The sequence below is a fragment of the Coturnix japonica genome, chromosome Z (genome assembly GCF_001577835.2).
Source record: "Coturnix japonica isolate 7356 chromosome Z, Coturnix japonica 2.1, whole genome shotgun sequence".
Lineage (NCBI taxonomy): Eukaryota > Metazoa > Chordata > Aves > Galliformes > Phasianidae > Coturnix > Coturnix japonica.
In genome coordinates this window covers 1,935,799-1,959,215 of record NC_029547.1, presented here as the reverse complement: position 1 = coordinate 1,959,215, position 23,417 = coordinate 1,935,799, and the positions used below count along the sequence as shown (strand labels likewise).

The window sequence follows — 23,417 nt, the reverse complement described above, 5'->3', positions numbered from 1 at the left end:
ATTTAGCTTTGTATCTCATTGACCCACCTTCTAGCCCTGGAGGCAGGAGAAATGGAAGGGTTATTTTCCCATTTAACTCCATCCATCAACCTACTTACCTTCCATGTCAGTGCATGTTTCAGAAGCCTCTATTTCCATATTGACACTTTTTATCACTCTGTGTTTTCTTTGTTTTGCCTTTTCCACCGGAGGCTGGAGGGCATGCTGCAAAGGGAAGATTTTTGAGAGGGCTTCCCAGGCATTTTCACAAGCATTGGTTGAGCTACCCAAGGCAGTGTGGGAGATGTTTCTTTCTGCTGGTCTCCTCCATGCTATGAGCAACCAAAATCACCAGAAATTATCTTTCTTTTTCACAGCACTCTTCAGTGCCTATCTGGGAGCGACAGTGACAAACATGTTCTCTGTGGTAAGTGGCTTATTAGCTAAGGTCTTGTTTCTTGTCTGTGTCCATTCCTATTTTCACAGAATCACAGAATGGCTTGGGTTGGAAGTGACCTCAAGGATCACCAGGTTCCAATCCCCTGACACATGCATGGCTGACAACCTCCATATCTAATACTAGGTAGACCAGGCTGCATAGGGCCTCTTCCAAACTGACCCTGAACACCTGCAGGGATGGAACATCCACAGCCCTTCTGGGCAGCTCTTCCAGCACCTCCCCTCTCTCATAGGAAAGAGCTCCCCCTGATATCCAGCCCTCCCTCAACTTAAAACCATTTCCCCTTGTCCTGCTGTTACCTACCCTTTCAAAGAGTTGACTCCCCTTCTGTATGTAGGTTCGCTTTAGGTACTGGAAGACTGCAATGAAGTCACCCCACAGCCTTTTTTTCTCCAGGCTGAACAAGCCCCTTGATATCTTTGTGGCCATCCTCTTGGCCCTCTCCAACATCTCTCTGTCTTTCTTGTACTGGGGGCTCCAGACCTGGACTCAGTACTCCAGAAGGGTCCTCATGTGGGCAGAGTAGAGAGGGACAATCACCTCCCCGTCCCTGCTGGCTACCCCTCTTCTGATGGAGCCCAGGATACCATTTGCTTTCCAAGCAGAAGGAGCACACTGCTGGCTCATGTTCAGTTTTTCATCCATCAGGAGCCCCAGGTCATTCTCTGCAGGGCTGCTCTCAAGGACTGCTCTTTCCAGTGTGTATATATGCCTGGGATTCCTCTGGCCCAAGTGCAAACCCTTGCACTTTGCTGTGGTGAACCTCATTAGGTTCATACGGGTTCACCTTTTGTGTCTGTTGAGGTCCTTCTGAATGGCATCCCTTCCTTCCACTGTGTCAACCGCACCACTCAGCTTGGTGTCATCAGCGAACTTGCTGATGTGAACTCAATTCCATCATCAATGTCACTGATAAAGATGTTAAATAGCACCGGTCCCAAGACCCCTGGGGGTCACCACTTGTTACCAGCTTCCACCTGGACATAGAACCATTGATCACCACCCTCTGTGGCCTCTCAACCAGTTCCTTATCCATCAGGTGGTCCAGCCATCAAATCCGCATCCCTCCAATTTGGAGATAAGGATGTGATGAGAAACTGTGTCAAAGGCCTTGATCTGGCCCATGTAAATGACATCAATCACCCTCCCTTTGTCCACCAATGCCATCACTCCATCATAGAAGGCCACCAGATTGGTCGGGCATTACTTTCCCTTGGTGAAGACAAGGTCTTAGGTCCTATCTTAGGTCCATCTATGATCTCAGGAGGTGCACACAGAAATCATTCTTCTTACCAAATCTGCTAGATGCTATAAGCCAGTGAACAACATCAAAATCTCATACAGAAAGTCTACATCCCCACAGAGATTCTCCATACAAAGCCAAATCAAGATTTCCTTGAGAAAACTTGTTCCAGGCAGCTCTTAAGTTTTTTTCCCATGACAGAAGAAGGAAGACAAACAGACAGTAAATATGTGTTTTGTGTTTTTCTGTACAGTTTGGGGTGCCTCCAGGAACCTGGTCGTTCTGTTTGTCTGCACTGACCTTTCTGTTAATGACCACAAACCACTCAGCCATCTACAAGCTTCCACTCTCCAAAGTCACCTATCCAGAAGCCAATCGAGCGTATTATCTGAGGATGAAGAAACATCACATGTCTTGCTGTGACGTATAAAGACCCAAGAAGAGAGATCCTTCACAAATTGTAAGGCAAGAGCACAAGGTTCCCTCCAAAAAAATAAAAAAACAAACAACAAAAAAAGAGTTATTTATGGGCTGTAAAGTAAAAAGACCAAAAACCCCCATCATCTTTGAATAGAGACGTTTTCCACCACAATTTTTTGTTCTATCCTGATTAGAGAAAGTCGTGCTGTGCTCGAAGGATCTTTCCCAAGACCAACCTGTCACAACTCAAAAACACATATGCCTGAAAAGACACTTGTTTTAAAAAGCGGGGAAATGACTTAAAGGTGGCAAAGAAAATTATATTTGTGAAATCTGAGTCATTGTAATCAGATGTAAAGCAATAAAGAGCAGAGCATACCTCACCTCTTTATTAGGAGTGCTATTTAAAGGCTAACACCGGCTTACCACAACAGTAAGATACACCTTAGAGAGCTTCATAGTGGTAGAGAACTGGAACAAAGAGTCCCTTTGCTAAGTAGGAAATAGGCGATGAAGCAATCTTCCTGGAGAATCTTCAAGCCTAGTGGAGAAAGGTGTGAATTAATAATCATCACACACACGATGGATACAAATGAATTGCAAAGCAGCATTGCTAATACTTGCAAGTCTTGTGGTAAAAGTCAAAATAATGGGAAAGAGGGGGTTGCCTATAAGCCCCAGCTTTGAGATGTTCTAGTTCACACTAGATTACATCAGTTCATGAAGAAGTTGTTTCAGTGATACCCTGTTGCACAGAAAATTCAAGGCCAAGAATGTGAATGCCAGTAAAAACATCATTTTTCTATAACAATAAGTATAATGATTTTACATTTATATCAGCATATCACTTAGTTGGTCATGGGTTAGTAAATTTGGGGATAGCAGCAAAGCCAGTGCTCTATGAAAAATGAAATGGCTCTGTTCAGCCCAACCGTAAGCTAACTTGAGCTGATTTTCTCAGCCTCTGCATTGATGTAATCAAGTTCAAGCAGTGATAGCATGCAAGGCAATGACTAAGAGCATTCAGTTTTACCTCTTCTTGATGTAAGGCACTGGTAAAAGGCAATGGATGTTACCCAACATAATAACTTTTACCAGCACACCAGATCATTCACAATGGGACTGGTTAATCAGGCCTCCAAGAGATGCACAGCTAGTGCTGAACATAAATCTGTAGCAATAATTGGTAGCAAAGATACCAATTAGGGAATACAGGCCAGATTCTGACATCCTCACCACAAATGTTTTCCTCCATGCTCAGGTCATTCAGTTGGCATTAGCCTACACACTTCAGTCATACAGTCATAGAATGCTTTGGGTTGAAAGGGGCCTTAAATTTCCAACTCCCTTGGCACAGACAGGGTTGCTAACCACTGATCATAACATCACTCCTGTATCTGTATCTTACAGTTCATATTACTACTGACTTTTGAGGTTGGGAAAAGAAACCATCTTTATATGAACACCAAAAAGACGCAAGTGAAAAGTATTTGGGATTAACTGTTGGCAGCATTTTCTGATGAACCTTTGCATTTTTCATGTATTTGACAGTTTTTCTGAATGAGTGACACTCCAGAGATCACTAGTAAAATGTGTTATTTACTGTATTTTAATTGGTAAATGTCCACATAATGCTGTGTGGAGTTATTTTCTAAAACAAACACTAATTTATTTGAGTTCTCTATTGTCTCTGTGCTCTTCCAGAGAGCTTTTATCTCCTTCTCCAGAGATATTCAAAACCCACCTTGACACTTCCCTGTGCAATCAACTCCAGGGAACCTGCATTAGTGAGGGGAGTTGGACTCAATCCCTTCCAGACCCTATGATTCTGTGTTTCCAAAGTGAAACTCTCTTCTAATTCACATAAATAGCTAAGAAAAGTAGGGAAGTAAAATTACGTAATCGGGTGTAGATATTTAGGAAACTTTAACTTCTGTTCATTACAATAATGGCATTTGTCTGCAATAGTAACATTCAGTATGAACAAGAGACAAGCCTTGCTCCTGTCTAAGACCAGTCCAAAGGCACAGTGTTGTGTCTGCAGACCTGCAGCCAGGGCTGAAGCCCTCCTTGAGCCCAGAAGATCAGGATTTACTCCTAGAGAAGCCACTGACTCTCCAGACTGGTATCAGAGTAGGTCCTGTTCTGCCCATAGGATGCACCACTCCATCTGTCAAACACTCAGGGTAAAGGTTAGTTTTCCTTGTCTGGACTGACATTTCCCCAACTGGTACCACGAATATGAGAGGTCAAAGGCAAGGGCTGGCTTTCACTCTTCTGTCAAAATCTGCACTCTGGCAAGAAGGCACACTTTATGACCAGTGTAAATCAGCAGATTTTCTCTGACTGGTGCTATTTCAGCTTGCTGTTGCTGAGCAACAGAGCCATTTCAGCAGTACTGTAAAGAAACCATATGCACAGAACAGAAAAACAACGGAAGATGAAGGCCACGTCTCAGCTATTAGAAAGACTTTGCACATCACTCAGCATTAATTCTTCATTCTGCTCTACCCAGAGAATTCAGCCCCCTCATTACCCCGTGTAAAGTAAGTTATTTGGTAATGTGTCATGTATAACAGTCAGAATATGCATATCATGCTTCTACCATTATCATTTATTGCAGTCTTTGCAAAAAAAAAAAATAATAATAATAATAATAATCTAATTTATGTCATTATCAGAACAGTTCTGTTTGCTGTTGATCTACATCAAATAAATGCTACTCAAAGTTCACAGATTTCTCAAACGCATTATTTGCATTGTTTTTGACATGTGCAATAAAGGAGATTTCTAAATCCTAAAAAGCATGTCTGCTAGGCTGGAGTTCTGGGGCTTTTTCCTTAATTACTTCCAGTAACAACAAAGAAATTGCATTGCATGTATAAAAATAAGCCAGTTCAAAACAAGGGCACCTCCTTGGGAATCAGAGTTCACCCCAAAGTCACACTCAAATTAACAGTCTCACTGCCATCTCCTACACCACTGTCAGCTCTTCTGTGTCTGATAGTCATAAATCTCTCCAATCCTTGCAGTCCTGCACCAAACAGTCACCCCAGTCTCCACCTTTCGGCATTCCCATCTATTCTGCCCCCCAGAATTCTCTGTTGGGGTTCAGCTGCCCATTGGTCTGGTTGCAGCCACTCACTCCTACTCAGCAGACTTGCACATGGCTTACTATTGAAGATCTGGGGAGGAAAATGGTGAATTAATATTTCAGTGGAGCTATCATAGGATCCTGGGCAGCAACTTCATGTCAGAGGAGCCCCCAAATGCAGCAGTGAAGAGGTTATAGCCTTGAATATGCTGAAACGGGAGGAAGAAACATTCAGCACAAGTGACCTTGAGATCAAACCCAAGAGTTCATTGCAGAGTCAGGACCAAAACCAGCCTTTTTAGTGTCTAACTCTACGCAGTCCCCTTTATCAAATCATAGAATCACTGTGTCACTGAATGGCTGAGGCTAGAAAGGACATTGCACCCCACCCCCCCTCACCCCTCCCTGGCACACCCCTACAGTGGGCTGGTTGCCCTGCACCAGATCAGACTGCCCAGGTCTCCCTCCAGCCCAACCTTAGGCACCTCCAGGGATGGGGAACCCACAGCTCCTCTGGGCAACCTGAAACCTTTGTGATTGCTGTGGGTTTTGCTTAGTTTCGGTTTTTACCATGCTGTACAGGAAGTATAACCAGTACAAATAATGCTTGTACTGATCATTAGCTAATCTTTTGAATCTTGATATTTAGCATGAAGGATATAATTCATACAGAGTTTGGCTACAGCTAGGAAGAACTCACCTGCTAAGAACAATGCCAGCCACAAGGAAGCAGGAAGGCTCTGCTTAGATATTTCCCCCCTCTCAGAGTGTAACTATTGCAATGTCTGCTATGAATTGTCAGACACAACTGAACATCCCTCTGCTGCTTTCTCCTTGTTTTGTTATGAAAATAATGCTTTCATCTGGGAAGGACCATTTTTTGTTACCAGTTCATGTTACTGGAGGTTTTGAATTAGGGAGGGATAACCCTCAAATCGAAAGGACTCTGATGTCTTCAAGACCTTCACTCTGCTTATTCTCAGAGGAGCAGATGGATCAAAGCAGTGTCCCATGCTTACAAATGAAAATTGCTCAAAGAGGAGTTGAAATAATAGAATAATAAAATCAAGGAATAGTTTGAGTTGGAAGGGATCTTAAACCCCTTAAGCAGCTCCAATCTTTCACACCAGCACCCCCTAAATACACTCACACACACCTCAGTTGGTAGCATGGATCTCTCACATCTTCTCATCAAGCCCCAAACCAGCCAGTGCGTCCAGATATTTGTTTCCCTTGCAAATGAGCTCAAAAGGCTAAAATTGTTTACTTGGGGTTGAGCTTCCTGACCAACTTCCTGTAGCACTTCAATGCAAAGTAAAACAAATCTGAAGTTTTCATTTGAAGCCCTGCCCTCTTCCAGAAGTATTCACCTAGGGGTAGAAAGAGGAGCAGAAATACAAAGGAAGAGGGAATATGAGCAACTCTTCAGGCTGCTGCTTGTGGATATCACCCATGGGCATCAACAAAGCATGATGCCAGTGAGAACACCGCATGCTTTTCACTCAGCAGGGAAAGCTGAAAGAACAAACGTGTGACAGAGGTGCTCACGTTGCTTTTCTACAGCAAGAGCCTCAGATATTGGGGCAAGAAGATCCAGCACAAAGCCGGATGAAACCATGCACACAATAATATCAATATTTCAAGGTATAGCATGGAGCAGCTTGAAGGCTGGCCCAAAGCACCAAGAGATTGGTATCACTCATCAGAATTTCTCACCACACATTCCAAGGCATACAAGTGAGCAACTAAATCAGCCCTGCAATCAAACAAAAGCACTGTGTAGGAAAACAGCTCAGTTGCACTTGCAGCATGGGAGAAATTTTTTCCCCTTTTAGGCCCAGTGAGGTTAATGAGATTATGTTTTTGAGTAAAATAAAACCACATGTGCATGTGATTGCAAATCTCGGAGTTTAAATACAAACACATTCTACAAATACCTCTGCTTTCCTTTCTTGTGCTTACCACCATAATGTATAGATTGGAAATAGATGGGAAACCTGGGCTTGGAATGCTGTCAAAGTACAGCTCCCCACGCTCACACTTTAGATTAAACATTCTTGGATTGCTCATCAGTCTAATCGGATAAGGCTGAGATCAGTGGGAGGTAAAGGACCAGATTTGTTCGTTAGCATAATTAAAAAAATAATACCAGGAAAAGTGTGCCCCTGGCATCGTGCTCTGGGAAGGAAAGGAAGGAATTCTTTCAAGTGGAATTTTCCAGCAGCTGTTGCAAATCGTCCCAGTGCTTCAGCCACAAAGGAGCTACAAAACACAGCCGAGGATATAATTTTGGTGGGAGAGGATACGATACTCTACCAAGAATCAGCCCTCCAGACTGCATGGCTGCACTCAGCACTTGTGACAAGTGAAGGCAGCATTCATTGCATCACACTGTACTGAGTATGCATAGACAAGGCAATGCCTGAGACAGCACAACTTCAGATCTATAGAAAAGCTCCTAACAGTGGGTTGCTTTTCATTCTGAAACAAATTAAATGAAGGAAAATGGGAATCTCTCCCATTAATTTTTGTTCTTTCTTCCCTGTTACAGTGGCCATGCTAGTAGTCTCGTACTAACTCCCATTTCCATATTAGCTGCTTATGAGACAGAGAAAGAGCAGGATATTTAAAGATATAACAAAACTTGAATGCAGCTCCTAAGAAATAGAAAGGGAAATTGCAGACTGATTAGAATAAAGACAACTTCCCTGTTCCCCTCCTGCAAACCCTCCTGGAATTCACTCTCCTACACAGCATAGGATTTCTACCCTGTTAGAGATGTTCTGCATTTGTATTGCAGATGTTGTGATGTCTATTAAATGCCCTACAGACTGCAGCCAAATGTATAGAGCACGATTATACATCTAGGAAAAGGAGCAGGGAAGGGGAGATACATCCCTGGGTTTCAGTAAGGTGAGGAGATGGTCCAGAACACCTGTGAGCTACAAATTTAACAGCCTGATTATCACTGTATCTGAATGCATCTGCACACAGGGATGTAGGACTTATTCCTGAAAATAATCAGGGTGGGAACATGACTTGAATGTCCTGCAAAAAAAAAATCCAACATATTGGTGCCTCTAACCAGGCAGTTATTGGACATTCTGTTCTTGGTGGAAGACATATCAACCTCCTTTTCAACTTGCCTTGACTATTCTCTCTTTTAGATTTCTCTTTGCTCCGGTGATACTCAGCTCCTGGTGTTCTGTGCTCACTGACTGCTGTCCCACTAAGGCCAAGGTACATCCCACTTGAGTTCAGGGACAGAATTTGGACTCTGGGGACAGACACTTCATACTATTCATGGCAAGACAGAGATTCAAGGCAGGGCAATAAGGGTTTCAGGAATGAAATAGCTAGCTAACTTGGGACAGCTTACCACCCTCATGACTAGAGAAGAAGGCGAGTAAGATTACCAAGTCCAACCATCAACCCAACTCCACCAAGCCTACTAACCATATCCCTAAAAAGTCCCAGTGCAGAATATCTTTTAGTATGGATAAAACAGGTTGATGAGTTCTTCTTAGTGATGATAAATACAGCTATGCTGTGTGACATCTGGCTCTCCTGACATGAATCTTCTCACAACCAGATGTTAGCTTTGCAAAAGTTTGGAAAGAGAAGCACATTTTTCTTGCTACTTTCTCCACCTCTAAAACACTGATTTAGACACAAAAATCTACTGTTCACACAAAGGTATGGCGGATGGGTTTGTATTGGCAGTTTACTAGATTCAGAGAGGAATTAAGTTATTTACAAACAAGGAAAAAGTGGTGTATAAATACAGTGGTAAATCTACTTAGTATGAGCAACACATATGCATTAAAAACAGTATCTGTTAAGTGTAAACCTGAGCATTTGAGTTTTGAGTAATCATATTTCCAAGATTTTCTTGGGAGCTTCTGTCATCTACAAGGCAAGAAAATGCAAAAGTTTTCTATACCTGGAATTGCTATGCAATGTTCATTGAGCACTCCCAGTTCTAAACCATCTTCTCTTCGATCCACCATTTCTATGAGCTCCATCTCCTCATAACTTCTGCTATTTTCACACATTTTGCATTCTGTTTCACTTTCTGCTCTTGCTCCCTCCTATTGCAGAGGACAGCTGCTTTAACCTTGGTCTTCCAAACAGAGACAACCTTTTTCCTTTTCCTTCCTTATTTTGCCTCTTTTGGCTTTTCATCCCTCTGAACATATAGTATTTGCTTTCCAATCAGCTTCTGGGACATTTTCTCTATATCACTAAACCTTTTACCCCTTCATTTTTCATCACTTCATTTTTATTGCTCATCAAAACAAGAGGAAAACTGCTAATGCTTCTGATGTACAAGAGTGCATCTTGTACCACACCATGTCTGGCCCTGCTGGCCAAGCTGCTTTGGATCCAGCCCAGGGCACAGCTTTCTTTTTGGGCTGTGAGGGCACATTGCTAGCTCATGTCCAGCTTCCCATCCACCAGTACCCTCGGGTCATTTTTTATCAGGGCTGTGCTCCATCCTTATGTCTCTCAGCTTGTATTGATAGTGCAGGTTGACTTCTCTATACCCTGATTATCCTTGGGCACTATGAGTCTCTGACAGCCATGTCTCTGTGACACGACATTGCCAAAACACCAGCTCTGCTCACAGAGCTTACTATATGGCATTTCTCATGCCCATGCTCCTGCTCAGCAGTGTCCACGTCTCTGTCCATGAGCAGGACCCATTCTGGCATTCACTCAAACCTTGCTACCCTCTGCAGCTCAGTGGAAAGTACATACCATTAATTTCTCTCCTGAAACACCTAAAGGATTAACTTTTCATCTCTGAATAGTGAAAGATGTATGACCAGAGACTTTCTCCTTCCAGGTACCAGAGGACCAGGAGGGTGAGAGAACTATTACAGAGATACTCATGGAGACAGATTACACATTGTCCGATGACTGTTCATTCACATGATGTGGAAGATACTGTTTGAGTACATTAGTTTCCCTAGAGTAGACAAAACAGGAATCATGAAAGAGAGCATCCATGCAGCACTGCAGCAGCCTGGCCCATCCAACACAGTGTGGGAATTCTACATTAAAGTGTAGAGACTGCATTCAGCCAAACAAGAATGATACAGCTTTTGAATGAATCCGCCATGTATATAAACCTTTTATTACTATTATTATTTTATTAAGCGAAATACGAAAGCTGATACAATACAAAGAGAGAACTTGATTAGCTTCAGAAGATCAAATGTTCATCAACATACCAAATGATAGAAGCCGAGAACTGGAATTTGTGCAGAGGGCTAAAAGCAGAATAACAGGAACAGAGCAAAAAAAGGAAAGTATTGTTTGCACATGGACTGAGATGCAAGATGGGGCTGGGACACATGGAAATAAGCTACATCAGTGTACTTGAGAAATTAGTTAGTCTGAGACATCCAGACCACCTCCACTGATTATTGTAAGCTTTTAGATTTGCTTTTTATGTATGAAAATTCAAAAAGAAAAGCCTTTTCCTTTGTTGATGCCTCCTGGAAGCTGAAGTGGCTTCATCTTCAGCAAACTTTTGTCATGCACGAGCAAGGGTCAAGAGCAACAGGTGGTAGAGGAGGGTTTTAGCCTTCATAGCTCCAGCCTGAACTCTGCTAGGATCTCATGGAATGATCCTTCACAGCAAGTCACACTACCCATCACCTCCTGTCCAGCATAGCTGAAAATTGCAGCTGTAAGCACTGTTGCCTCCCAGGGTGGCCATTCTGCAAACAAGCAGGAATTCACAGGACTCACATAGACCAATCATGCAAATCCAATCCGTCCTTCAAGCTTGAAGCACATAGCAAGCCAAGGGGGTTTGAAGTCTATAATACCAGAAGAGGAATGTCAGCAAGAATGTTGTGCAGGAGGCACATTGTCCTTACAACAATCCTGCTCCCAGAGGAGGCCGCTAACTCGTGTGTTGTAGATTTGCGTAATAAAGCTAAGGAGGTCAGAGGGAGCCATTTGCCTGTAACTGATAATCGCACTGGCAAGTTCTGCAAGCTCATTTATTCCATTGTCCTTTCAAAGAATGATGGCTAGTTGTAAGGCTTGCAGAAACCCGTGCTTCTACATGAAGCAAGCAATGGACAAAATCCACCCAAACTTCTCTGCCTTCACACACGTGCTCTTCAGAAACGCTTTGACAAATGTCTCCTGGTGATGTGAGAAGTAACTACACCAGAGCTGGAGAAGACAGGTGCCTTCACGCATGTCACAAAGCCTTCCGGGATGTAAATTCTCCTGGGAACCTATCCAAAAGCATTCAAATGGTACCTGAGAATCACTTACTTACATACTCAAACAGAAATAGGGCCAAAGGCCTCGTTATTCAATATAATGAAGCTTGACAGGTGACTGAATAACAGCACCTCAGAGAAGGCATATGACTGTTCTTCCCCTTCATATTAACCATGGGGTTAAGTCAATAACTTTAAGGCAAGGAAGGACCATGACCTAAATTCAAGCAACAGAAATAGGGTTCAGGATCAGAGAATAGAGAATTGCCTTAATGGAAAGGTCCACCTGGTAGAAGGGCCACCCAGACTTTGGCCCAGCCCCAAGTTTCCTCTTTTTCACCTCACTTTCTAACTGTGGTTTCTCAGCTTCTCCACTGTACTCCATGTTACCTCCCTTGGTGCAACCTTGCTTTCTATTCTTGCCTTGACAGGAACGCCAAGCTTCCAGCAAAGTCCTACTGGTGAGTCAACAGCCACTTGTACAGCTGCTTGCGAGAAAGGTGTATGAAGCGATGCAAATTGATCCATTGTTTGCTTCAACCCCACTGTGGTGAGAACTGATGAGAACAATGAACTCTTCAAAGCACTTCTCCCTGTTATCAGCCTCTGATCTTCATCCCAGGAGTCAATGCCGTAATGCATCGCGCTAAATGAGTGCGAGCTCCCCTGGGCAGGAACCTTATCTCACTTGGTGTCTAAAGCACCATGCAAGGTTATGGCAATTGAGCAATTAAGTAAAGGTTACATTGTCCCTAAAGTGTTAGCGCTGGCCTTTGGGAACACTTCTCTGGTATCAAGATCGAAAGAAGAAAGAGCAAATTTTTATATACGCTACGGCTCACATGCCTCTTGTTGGCGCTCCATTGCTGTGACCTTCCCACCAGGCAGATCTCCATATAAACAGCACAGAAAGAAAAATCAGCAGCCTTGGACACCAACCAATACAGGTATCAGTAAGAATCTTCATCTGAAGGCAGGAAGCGCGCTGGAGAAATGCTGCAAACTGTTTGCCCTCTGTTGCAGCTATATGTTCCATTTGCTACCAGAAATGTTTCCTGAGGTGAAGACAAAGAATAAACACACAGGCAGTAACATCTTACTATTATGTTCTATTTAACTACGTTGTCTGCACCAATTAAAATACCAGAACCTCTCAGCAAGCTGAACTCTAGAACAATAACTCCAAATAAAGCAGCAACACAATCTCATCTTTATCTTGTCATCTAGGAAAACTCTGATATACATAGCGAAAATGATTTCTTCTTCTGGGACAGGTCACACCATCAGGGCAAGTGGAGTTGCTACCTCCATCTCACTTTATTCCAGTATCAGCTGGGAAGGTGCTGGTCTTGGTTGGATGGAGGCCCAGGAAACCTGAGCTCTCAAGTGGCAACTCTACCCATGGCAAAGAGGTTGGAACTGGATGGACTCTAAGGGACCTTGCAACCCAAGCCACGGTATTATGCTGTGATCATGTGGTGCTATGATGCTAAGATTCTGTGATTTCGTGATTCAAGTAAAGGCCACCTTCATGCAGGTCATGAACTGCAGTGTGTTTGCAGTGCTCCTGTCAGGCAAGAAGTGTCTACAATGCCTTTAAAATACGCGTGCCTCTGCCTTTTACTCACCTTCAGATTTAACTGCAATGAAACGTAGAATCATAGAATGCCCTGGGTTGAAAAGGACCACAATGATCATCTGGTTTCAACCCCCTGCTATGTGCAGGGTTGCCATCCACCAGCCCAGGCTGCCCAGAGCCACATCCAGCCTGGCCTTGAATGCCTGCACGGATGGGGCATCCACAGCCTCCTTGGGCAACATGTTCCAGTGTGTCACCACACTCTGTGTGAAAAACTTCCCCCTAAGATCCAACCTAAACCTCCCCTGTCTCAGTTTAAAACCATTTTCCTCCTTGTCCTATCACTGTCCACCCTTGTAATCAGATGTAATGTAATGTTCCCCCTCCTGTTTATACACTCCCTTCAAGTACTGTAAGGCCACAGTGAGGTCTCCCTGCAGGAGAGGTTCATTAGGTTCACATGGGCCCAATTCTCCTGCCTGTCCAGTCCAGAAGACACCCCCAGGACAACAGGTCAAGGCTGTCAAAGAACATTGCTTCTGGGTGCAGCTCATCAGAGTGCCTCATTTATTACATCAGCAGCTTGAACTCACGTCCATATCTCACCTTTCCTACCAGGTTTCCCTGGGAGGTCTCATGGGCACCATGCCCTCCCTCACTCCTTTCTACCATCCATAGTAATCTGATGCTATGTCAGGTTCAGGTTTTGGAACTAAGTTCAGGAGAAAATTGTTGAAAATAATGCAGGTAATACCATGATGGGCCAATGCTGAGATGAGGCAATCCCACTTTAACATCTGCAAGTCTGTAGAATCATAGAACCACGTAATAAAAGCTTGCATCATCCTGAGCTCTATTGCTGCTTGCAGAAGGTGTTTGTTAGTGCTCACATAGCCTCAGGCTCATTCTTTTGTATAATTCTTGTCCTGTTGGTATGGGTGAGGTTGAATAAACCATGTCCCTGCCTGAATACATCCATTCCAAGCCCAGTTCTTGATGCTCAGAGCATGGAGCTTAAAACAGCCAGCTGAGCGGGAAGAAACACATTGGTCTGAGAGATGAGATGTTCTCCATCTCGATACGTGAACATGTAGAATTCAACAGACATCTTAACAGTGAGATGCTATTTCTCCTTCCATCCATTAAGTTCTGTCCACACTCACATAGAAGCTGTTTTTCCTGAAGTAATTGCCTGCTAGGTGAGAGGTATCCAAATGCACACCTGACTTTCTTTAGCTGACATTTTAGCAGAGGTGGCAGGGGCTTGCCTGCATAGCTGCTCATCAATTCACTGCCACAGCTTTGGCAGTGGAACAGCCCAAGACGTAACAGTGACGATATGGCAAGCAGGAGAATTTCTCAGGTCAGGAGCATTTGTAACAGGCTCAGCAAACACCACAGGCAAGTGAGTGAACCCGCAAGACTTTCAAATTGGATCAGTAGAAGCTTGACGTAGTGATGACCATGTTCACTTGGTGCCAAGAAGCAGGATCAGTGTCACCTACAGGAACAGCTCATGGCTTGATGCCTTCCATCCCTACCTCCCCTTGCTCTTTCTTTGCACTCTAGGAACATTGCTGTTGGTTTGAAGATGAAATGGATGCATGGCAGAACCCATAGCAGCTCCAAGAAGCTCAGTGTGGCACAACTTCTTCCTGGTTCTGCCAGTAGAAACCAGAAGGAAGGAAAAGTCCTCTGGGTCCCCAGTCTCACCTCCTAGCTACCCTACAGAACTGGAAGAAAAGGTTGTAGATAACAGATTTTGAATCATATGGCACCTACAGAAGAAGACTAGGATTATACTCAGCCTCAACCATGCCCTGAAAATCAAGGTGGCTTTGTGTACACCATGGCAGTTAAGCAAGATACAAGAGCAAAATTCTGCTCTGGTAGATGGAGTTGTAAGCCAGTGCTCCTAGCTCCTATCATAAAGAAGTTTTCTGTCTGTTATTATGGACTTCCTATGTTCAAGTTTTAGGCCATTGCTCCTTGTCCTGTTGCCACCAAGAAGAGCCTGGCCTCAACCATTTGTCTCCCATCTCTCTTTAGGTATTTATAAACATTTATAAACCCACCCCTTGGCTTAGTGGAAATAAGAGGTCGGATAGTAGAGATGATGGTTTCTTGCTTGCACACACTGCATCGTCAGAGGTTTTAATAAAGACCGTGTGTATGGCAGAACCCAATGAAATTTGTCTGCTGAAAAGAGTGAGAGAGAAGATAAAGGTGTTCCTGGTGTCTCTATTTTAAAACCACTTAGTCAAAAAAAAAACCACCACATTTTGAGCACGGATTTCCCTTTAATCTTTTGCTTCAGTCCACTGAGACCCTCTGCGCCAAGGGCTGAGAGACAGCACCAAAAAGCTCACCTCGCAAACAGATAAAATCAAATAGCACACTAATTTTGACAAATCATCTCATCTCCGCGTCCCAGCTCTGGAAGCAATTTGTGCAAGGAGTTAAGATGGGAACATGAGGGGTGTGTAAAGCGGTGTAAAGAGTTCGGGACCGGAGTACCGTGGGGAAGGAAGCGCAGCCCCTGGGAGCCAAGCAGCATCTTCTTCCCTGGGCTCCGGGAGCCCTCCAGCGGCCGTTCACCCACTTCTGCCTGCTGCAGGAGCCGGTGCTGAGCTGGGAGATGAGGGAAGAAGGGCCCTACAGCGGCCCAGCTGTCGAGATAAGGGTCAATCAGACATCACACCTTCCTATGTTGGGAACGGAGGGCAGCAAATCTCAGGTTAAGACCTGATGGGGAATATGTGCTCCCAGGTTGAATTTAGCATTGCATGGTGACTAAATGGGAGGGGAGCACTTCGGAATCGTAGATGAGCTGTTATACAATCCATACTTGTTTTGATAGCTTTCCCATAACTACCTGCCCCTGCTCCTTCTCAGGCTGACACTACCAGGCATGATGGGTTTTTGGTCTGTCCTACAAAGGATATCTTTCTAATCCTGCTCCACAGCTCCTACTTCAGCAGCAGCATCCTGGTTTGGAATGACTGGGATGGAAGGCACCTTAAAGCCCTCCCAGCTCCATCCTGCCATGGGATGGGTGGCCCCAGTAGATGACACTGCCCAGAGCCCCATCCATGGTCCAGCTCCCTCAGCCTTGGAGGATTTTGCACATGACTGACCACAAAACTATTAATAAAACCAGAGCCAGTTCAGCTGGACAACTCATTCCCTCCAAGGAGAGAAAAACCACAGCTTCTTCCATCCCTGGAAAAAATCTTTTGTGATGACAAGATCAGCAGTGCAGATGTAGCAGAGGCAGTTCTGGTTTACTGATACACCCCCGTGGAGAACCTCAACCAGCATGAGAGAGTACAGTCTGTTTCTTCTGTTCGTCCTTTCCATCTTCAAGAAGGGTGAGTTCCGAGCTTGCTACAGTTCCATCTGATCAGGGTTTTGGTTTTTGGTGTTTTTTTGTGTGGTTTTTTTTCCTTTTTCCTCTGCTTTTATAACTCATGCGGAACATTCATCTTTCTCACCACTCAGAAGCCCCATCTCATACTGTTTAATGTCCCTCAGAGCTGATATGCAATGCACACAATTTGCTCCAGCTCCACTGCGCACCTTAGCCCACAGTTAACATCAAGTATATACTTAGGTTGTATTAAAGTCAACAGGGTTTGGTTAAATATACTGTCAGGCTGTTTCCTGGAGCAAGTTTAATGGCTGTGGTGGGCTCCAGCTCTTGATTTGGTTATCATTACCTCAAATCCTTTCCATTGACATCTAGTAGATGTACTTGGAGTTCTTTGTTTTTGTCAGTGGGGCACTGTGCTTAGAGCATGGAGTTCCTATGGCCATATAGCCTTATACAGTAGATAATCCAGGCTGCTAAAAGCAATCATATCATTATAGAGAGTGACAAAAGGCACCACAACTCTCAGTAATTAAAATACTGGCTTGGGATAAATTGCAGCTAAATAACTTAATGGAAGAGAAACAGTCCTACCTTGGCTTTTGTCAACTGTGCAGCACGCAATAACTTTAACACTGCCTGCACAGCCACTGGGATATTTGTAAAATATTACGGACAGAAGACATAAACACAAGCACCCATCTTAACTTAGCCTTTACTTGATCGACCTGACAGATGCATGCCCACAGATCACACCGAAGTCAGCGATTTATTTACAGGAGGCAAATTATTTACATTTTTCTCCAATTATTCTCAACCACGGAGGTGAAGCCTCCTGATTTAACGAAGCGCTGTGTAAGTTATAGAAGGCAGGAAATTAGCCAGAGGCATTCCTGAAGCCACAGTCTGGTGCTGCAGCTGTTGCGAACAGAAATACAGTTGATAGATATGGGTATCTGTATAGCAAGAGCTGCCTACAAGTGCTATTTGTTGGTGTTATTGGTTGCTGGAGAAGGGAAATGGATGAGACACTGAGTTTTCCTGATATATTTCAAGGCTGGACAACATGTATTCGGGTGAAAGCTGTTTTCATCACCAGACAGAACTGATGAGACTGGGTCTGGTTGCAGGGGCTTGGATTTACTGTGACCATTAAGCATGACAAGGATTTATGGTGCCCAAATTCCAACTGTTTGTGACATCCTGGCTGGAAAACCCAGAACTTCCCCTCCTGTGAGTCCAGGACAAGGCCAGTCTGGGAAGATACAAGCAGCTGGAGCCCACGTGTTGTCAACCTGCTCTGTTAGCAGGGAGCTGCTTGCTTTGCAGCCTCCTGTGTGCATGCACTCAAACACAGAGCACCTGCATTTGACTGGATTTGTGCTCGAAGCCACCAGACCTCTGTGTATATTAAATATATATATTTATTTATATATGTATATAGACACACAACCTTGTCTGCTGTTGCTTCTAGGTGTGCAGTGCAATAGCTGGTCCATTCACGTCCCATCTGATGTCACGGGTGAACTCGGAAAGATGGTTATTCTGCCTTGCACCTTCACACACCCTTACAAAACCTTCGACCGTACCCTCACTGCTATTTGGAGGATCAAGGAGCCATACAATGGCACTGTAGTGTTTAAGTGCACCAGCCAGAGTGCCAGCGAGCTCTGCAAGACTGCCATCAGCTACAAAAACAAATACAAACTCTTTGGCAACCCCCGGCACAAGGACCTTTCCATCAGGATTGATAACCTGACCTGGAGTGACAGCGAGAGGTACTTCTGCCGTGTGGAGTTATCTGGGGACATCCACGACAAGTATGAAAGCAGGAACGGGATAAAGCTGCATTTGATTGGTAAGACAGCATAAAGTAACCAGGGAAGCAAAGCCACCCCAAAGTGATGAGATGATAACAGAAGGGGATCTGAGATGTTTGTTCTTCTAAAACATTGGCTTTTCCAGGTCTGGTCAGCCCTGAGTAGGATTTGTATCATTCTGGCAGGGAATACTCACTGTGGGAATCCAGTCTGAAGTGATGTGCACACTGCAAGGAAGGGATATATCTGAAATCTCCCACAGAGAGCCTAGTCTGACAGGGTAACAACAATGAGAGGAGCAGAATGCAGGTACTGCATAAGCCTGGTTCCCCCACTGCTCCCTGCTTTGGGAACGGAGCCCTGTAGTACAAAGGACAGGAGTTAAATAAGGCTTTAGAGGTCAGTTTGTTCACCAAAACACACAGATACACAACACAGTTTGTTCTCATTATGGACCCCTGGCACAGGGGAGAGGTGGTGGTGCCCCATCCCTGCAGACACCCAAGGTCAGGCTGGATGGGCTGTGAGCACTGATGGAACTGTGGATGTCCCTGTGCACTGCATGGAGTGGGACCTGAGGGCCTATAAGGGTCCCTTCCAAGTCACCCATCACTGAAACCTGACGTATTCCCCATCTTTCCCTGTAATTTCCCCCACAGCTTCCCCCAGGATCATTAACATCACAGTCAGCTCCAACGGGGATCACACCTTCAAAGCCAGCTGCACTGCTGAGGGTGAACCAGCACCTGCCCTGACTTGGACCAGTCCCCACTCCAGCAACCTCACCTCAGTCACCAACACGAACCACCGTGTCACCAAGGAGCTCCAGTACCTGACACACGATGGCAAATACACCTGCACGGCTGTCAACAGCCACGGGAGAGCAGAGGGGACAGTCTACTTCTATAAATTCAAAGCACCCAACAGCTCCTTTTTCCTGATCCTAATTTTTGTGCCTTTGGGAATTAAGGTCCTTGTTTTGCTGGTGATACTGTGCTTGACCCTGTTCCCCAGAGGTATGTATCTCTATTTCCAACATCAGACTGGTAACCCACAATGTGATGCTGCAGATAAGAATCAGACAAGCCCCTGCTGTATGTGGGGCTCCAACAGCTCAGGCCACTGAGATGATTCCTATCCTGGCACCAATGAACCATTCAGCAGAGTATCAGTTATCAGTTAGTGCATGTTGCCCTATGGCTCTCAGTCAGTTCTGGCTTCCCAGATCACCCTGTTAACTTGTGTATCTGCTTTCATTTAACAGGTTCTTCCACTGCTCCATCCAGCCTGGCCTGGTAAGAGTATCCCACCTTCTACTCACACCATCCAGCAGGAGGGTAGAGATGGCAAGGAGAGGAACACAATTTGTCCTCTGTCTTGATTACAACCTCTGGCCTCATAGCAGGCTCTTGGGATGAGGACAGGGTTGGGCTGACGGTCGAGCAAAGAACCAAAGCTTGGGAGGCAACTGAGAACAGCCCTTAAGGACAAGGAACTTGGAGAGACACAGATGCAGCAGAAGCAAGGGATGACCAGAAATTTAGTGTTAGGATATCACACTAAAGTAGCATAAGATCTCCGGTTTCTGGTTGGGCAGAAGCAGAGCCTGTGCCAGAACTGACGTGTTCTGCCAAGCATGGAAAAATGGAGATACCAAATAGTCCATCCTCCCACAGCATCACCAGCACCTCCCAATACCCAAAGCAACTCCACTCCTGGAGACTCCTGAGAGCTCTGTGAGCCAAACTGGTGACAGATGGGTAAAAATGTAAGACAATCCTTAGGTTAGACAGACAGAAAGTGTATCTGAGGACAGTATGTGCTTGGATTTGCTCCCTTCCAGCACAAGCTATCTGGGGTCTCTCTCCCTCACCTTATCCTAGAAATAGATTCATCTCAGCAGGATGCATGTAGCACCACGTGTGTATCTAAACAACACTGTGCCATAGACTGTATTTGTCAACACATCAATGAAAGCTTCCCGTTTTCCACCCCCAGGTCACAGCCTCAGGACTCCACCTATGAGAACTTTGACCGTAGATGCGGCAGCAGCCACAGCCTGCCGACAGAACAACCTGCAGCACGATGCAGCTGAGGAGCTGGGCTGTCCCACCCACATCTGCTTGCATGGTCTGAACCCCCATCTGCTCTGTACAAAGCTGGATCATCTTAGGGTGCCTTTCTCCCATTGAACATAGGACTGCTGTTGACGGATGCATGGGTCAAACAAGCCTTGTAGGTGCGTGTTTTCCATCTCTGATGAGACTTAACACAGGACTTTAAAGCAAAGACACTTATAGTAATGAGCATCCCAGGCCAGGAGCACAAACTTTCTGCTTCAACTACCATCAACATCAAGCCTATGGTCCTGCTTGCAAATAGGAGCCATCCAATGTCATGCTTCACACAACCTACTATGCAGAAAGCATGCCCTGTTGCATGTTATCTGCATCTCACACACTGACTACAGCCAGCAAATGTGTATCACAGCAGCTGCAGTCAAGGACAGGCACCAAAGGCAGAGTTTTTGCCCATTTCCCTCTGCAATGCCCGCTTCCTCCTGCTTGGAACAAATGCCAGATCGCATGGTCTGGGTCAGCTGAAAGAACTGAACCTGTGTACAAACCTACAACCATAACAAGGCTCCGTGAACTTCTGCTAAACCACAGAAGCATTATTTCTGTCGTTATATGGATGAGCTTTCTCATGGGGTCTGTCTAAACCAGACAGTTGTGTCACATTCATGTTAAGCACATGACATCAAAAGACAAGACCCTCCAAACCTCCATCAACTAAGCACCTGCATGGCATTCCCCCATCATACTTTAAACTCAGATGCCGTCTCTTCCAGCAAGTTGAAAATACCACAGCATTTGTCACAAATTACCCATTTTTCTTTTTTATTTTGCACAGTTCTTTTTTTGGGGTTTTTTTGTCTTTTTTTTTTTTTTCAGACATAGGATATTATAAACACATCTGTAAAAACTCGACAGCTGAAACAATACCTTCTTTCAAAAGTGCATGTCAAATACATATGTCAAATATCTCTCTCCATTCTTCACATTTTTATGTGTTTTTTTTTTAAATGCAACTGATCAGTAATGTTGAAACTAATAAACCAGTGCTTTTAACTCATTGCAGGGGTTCAAAAAGCAGCAGCACGTATTCTTCCAGGCATCAGTTTCCCAAAGGAGACTGTCAGAAACCGTGCTGCACCCTTACCTGGTTAATATACAGAGAGGTGTACATATATATACACATACAGTTCTTTGCTCTACCTGTGAGCCTAAAACCACACCTGGATCTGATGACACAGCTGGCACAGTTAGCCAGATTCATCGAGAAGAAAAAGGTGGTTTGCCCTCCAGCACCAAAATCACAGCTAAGAGCAAGACTGCAAAATAATCCATTATCGAACATCTATTATCCCCAAGTGACCTGAACAAATGCTTAAACATGGTTACATGTTCTGAACACAAAGGCACACTTAATGCAGAAAGAGAAGATGCTTTCACTGTTTTTCACTTCCTTTGTAGAGGTGCACGGATTGATAATGTAGGACCTTGGGCAACCTCAAATAGATCAGCCATGGGAAGGCCAACATCACATGAGCAAGCAGGGAAACTCACTTTCTGCTTCCACTGGACAGAACGTGCAACATCAGACAAAGCAAGAATAACAGTGATCATTCAGCAAAACAATAGATTTACAGGCTCATAGTTTATACAGTTTTAACAAAGTGATTTAAAACAAGCTAAATAGCTTTTCACAGTGTCATATGAAGTCCTTCCATATCATGCTCAGCTAGGAAGAACAAACTTCAGTGGTGTCCACTTAATAAATCTCCTAAATATCTAGATTTTCAGAATTAAGGAATATCATCCAGCAAGAACATAACTTCTTCCCTCCTGGACACCAAGGATGCAGAAAAATCAGTCTGTAGACATCACCTGACTTAGAAACAACGTGGCCAGAAATCTCTTTTGTTTAACCAACCAGTATGGAGGCAGACTCAGTAATATTCAGGGAGTAGGAGAAAGCAAAGTTCTTTAGTTCAGTTTTCAGACACAGGAGAAGATTGCAGGCATGCCTTTAAACTACGGAGTTCTGTGGAATATCAAAAGAGTCAAACTTTAAAATACCACCTGTTGAAATGCAGGGACAAATCTCCCTGCACACACACACACTCACATAAGCTTTAGAGGTACTCCACTAAGAGAGTCGAAAACTGTATAATACACACCCCTCCCCCCACACACATACTCACTTTGCACTGGCTCAAATGATGACACACAGGAAAATGAAAAAGGCACAACAGAAATGTAAGATGCTACAAGAAACAAGAACGGGCTTTGCAGTCTAATGGTCTGTACATTTATCCCCTTACATGTGCACCTTGCACAGGAACATATTCCAACTGTTTTCAGTTGATAAAAACTAAACAGTTACACAGGCCTAAATATCCTAAGAGCTTTAAAGGAAAAAGAAACCCTCAGAGAGCATGAAATTTGCCAGCGTGCAGCTCCCACTCACACTTCTGACTTACTTCAACCAGAACTCTTTAAGGTAAAAATTATTTGTGCAGGAACAACTTTTAAATGTAAACCAGAATAATCAACACTGCATGATTGTTTTGTGAGCTCAGTGCTGCTACCGTATGCAGTCCAAATAATGCACTTCTGGGTACAGGGTGTTTATAAGGAGAGCCAAAAGGTTATTGCCATCTCGAAGACAATGTTCAGGATGCTTGATGAACAGAGAAGCCTGGGAGATCTGCTCTTGAAAGTCCACATACTGTTTGTTTGATGCCATTGATTCAAGAGCACTCAGTGCCTACAGACACAAGGAAAACAAAATTACGTTAGCTGTGTGCATTTTGGCCCACAACAAACCAGTTCATGAGATATCACGAGAAAGACTCCACTGGAAGATCATTACCTACTGAAGAGCCTAGTATGTTTTGAACAGAACACTCATAAAATACAGTCAGATGTACTATTTCAATCCATCTTATTTTGCAAGTTGTTGCCATCCCAAGACAAGCACAAAAAGCGTTCTACCAATGCTTGCAATGACTGCTTACTTTAAGAGAAGAAGACATGCTTTTAGAGAAACCACACCAAAACACAAAAGGTAACATGCTTAAAGATTTCAATAAGAGTGGACTGTCAGGAACAGTTGACTTTCATCAAGGTATCATTTTG

General features: G+C 44.2%; 3 protein-coding genes and 1 long non-coding RNA gene across 7 annotated transcripts in view; 3 read left to right on the top strand and 1 right to left on the bottom strand.

Annotated features, from left to right (window-relative positions):
- The window catches only part of LOC107325912 (urea transporter 2-like), an 8,341-nt gene extending 8,265 nt beyond the window's left edge, over window positions 1-76 (top strand). The window contains exon 7 of the mRNA XM_015887181.2: window positions 35-76. Within this exon, the coding sequence (XP_015742667.1) occupies window positions 35-76 (42 nt within the window). The remainder of the gene's footprint in view (window positions 1-34) is intronic.
- Window positions 77-248: 172 nt separating this feature from the next.
- Window positions 249-2,485, top strand: LOC107305715. The gene is made up of 2 exons (XR_001551872.2): window positions 249-406; window positions 1,936-2,485. It is a non-coding gene; the product is annotated as an uncharacterized LOC107305715 (long non-coding RNA).
- A 13,857-nt stretch (window positions 2,486-16,342) lies between these two features.
- SIGLEC15 (sialic acid binding Ig like lectin 15) lies at window positions 16,343-20,447 on the top strand. The gene is made up of 5 exons (XM_015848200.2): window positions 16,343-16,394; window positions 17,868-18,251; window positions 18,873-19,229; window positions 19,478-19,508; window positions 20,212-20,447. The coding sequence occupies exons 1-5, from the start codon at window positions 16,343-16,345 to the stop codon at window positions 20,306-20,308; spliced, it is 921 nt and encodes a 306-aa protein (XP_015703686.1). The 3' UTR covers window positions 20,309-20,447.
- A 682-nt stretch (window positions 20,448-21,129) lies between these two features.
- EPG5 (ectopic P-granules autophagy protein 5 homolog) overlaps window positions 21,130-23,417 on the bottom strand; it is a 46,689-nt gene continuing 44,401 nt past the window's right edge. For all 4 annotated transcript variants that reach the window (XM_015848195.2, XM_015848196.2, XM_015848198.2 and 1 more), the window contains exon 44: window positions 21,130-23,046. In XM_015848195.2, the coding sequence (XP_015703681.1) occupies window positions 22,864-23,046 (183 nt within the window). In that variant the 3' untranslated portion in view covers window positions 21,130-22,863. The remainder of the gene's footprint in view (window positions 23,047-23,417) is intronic.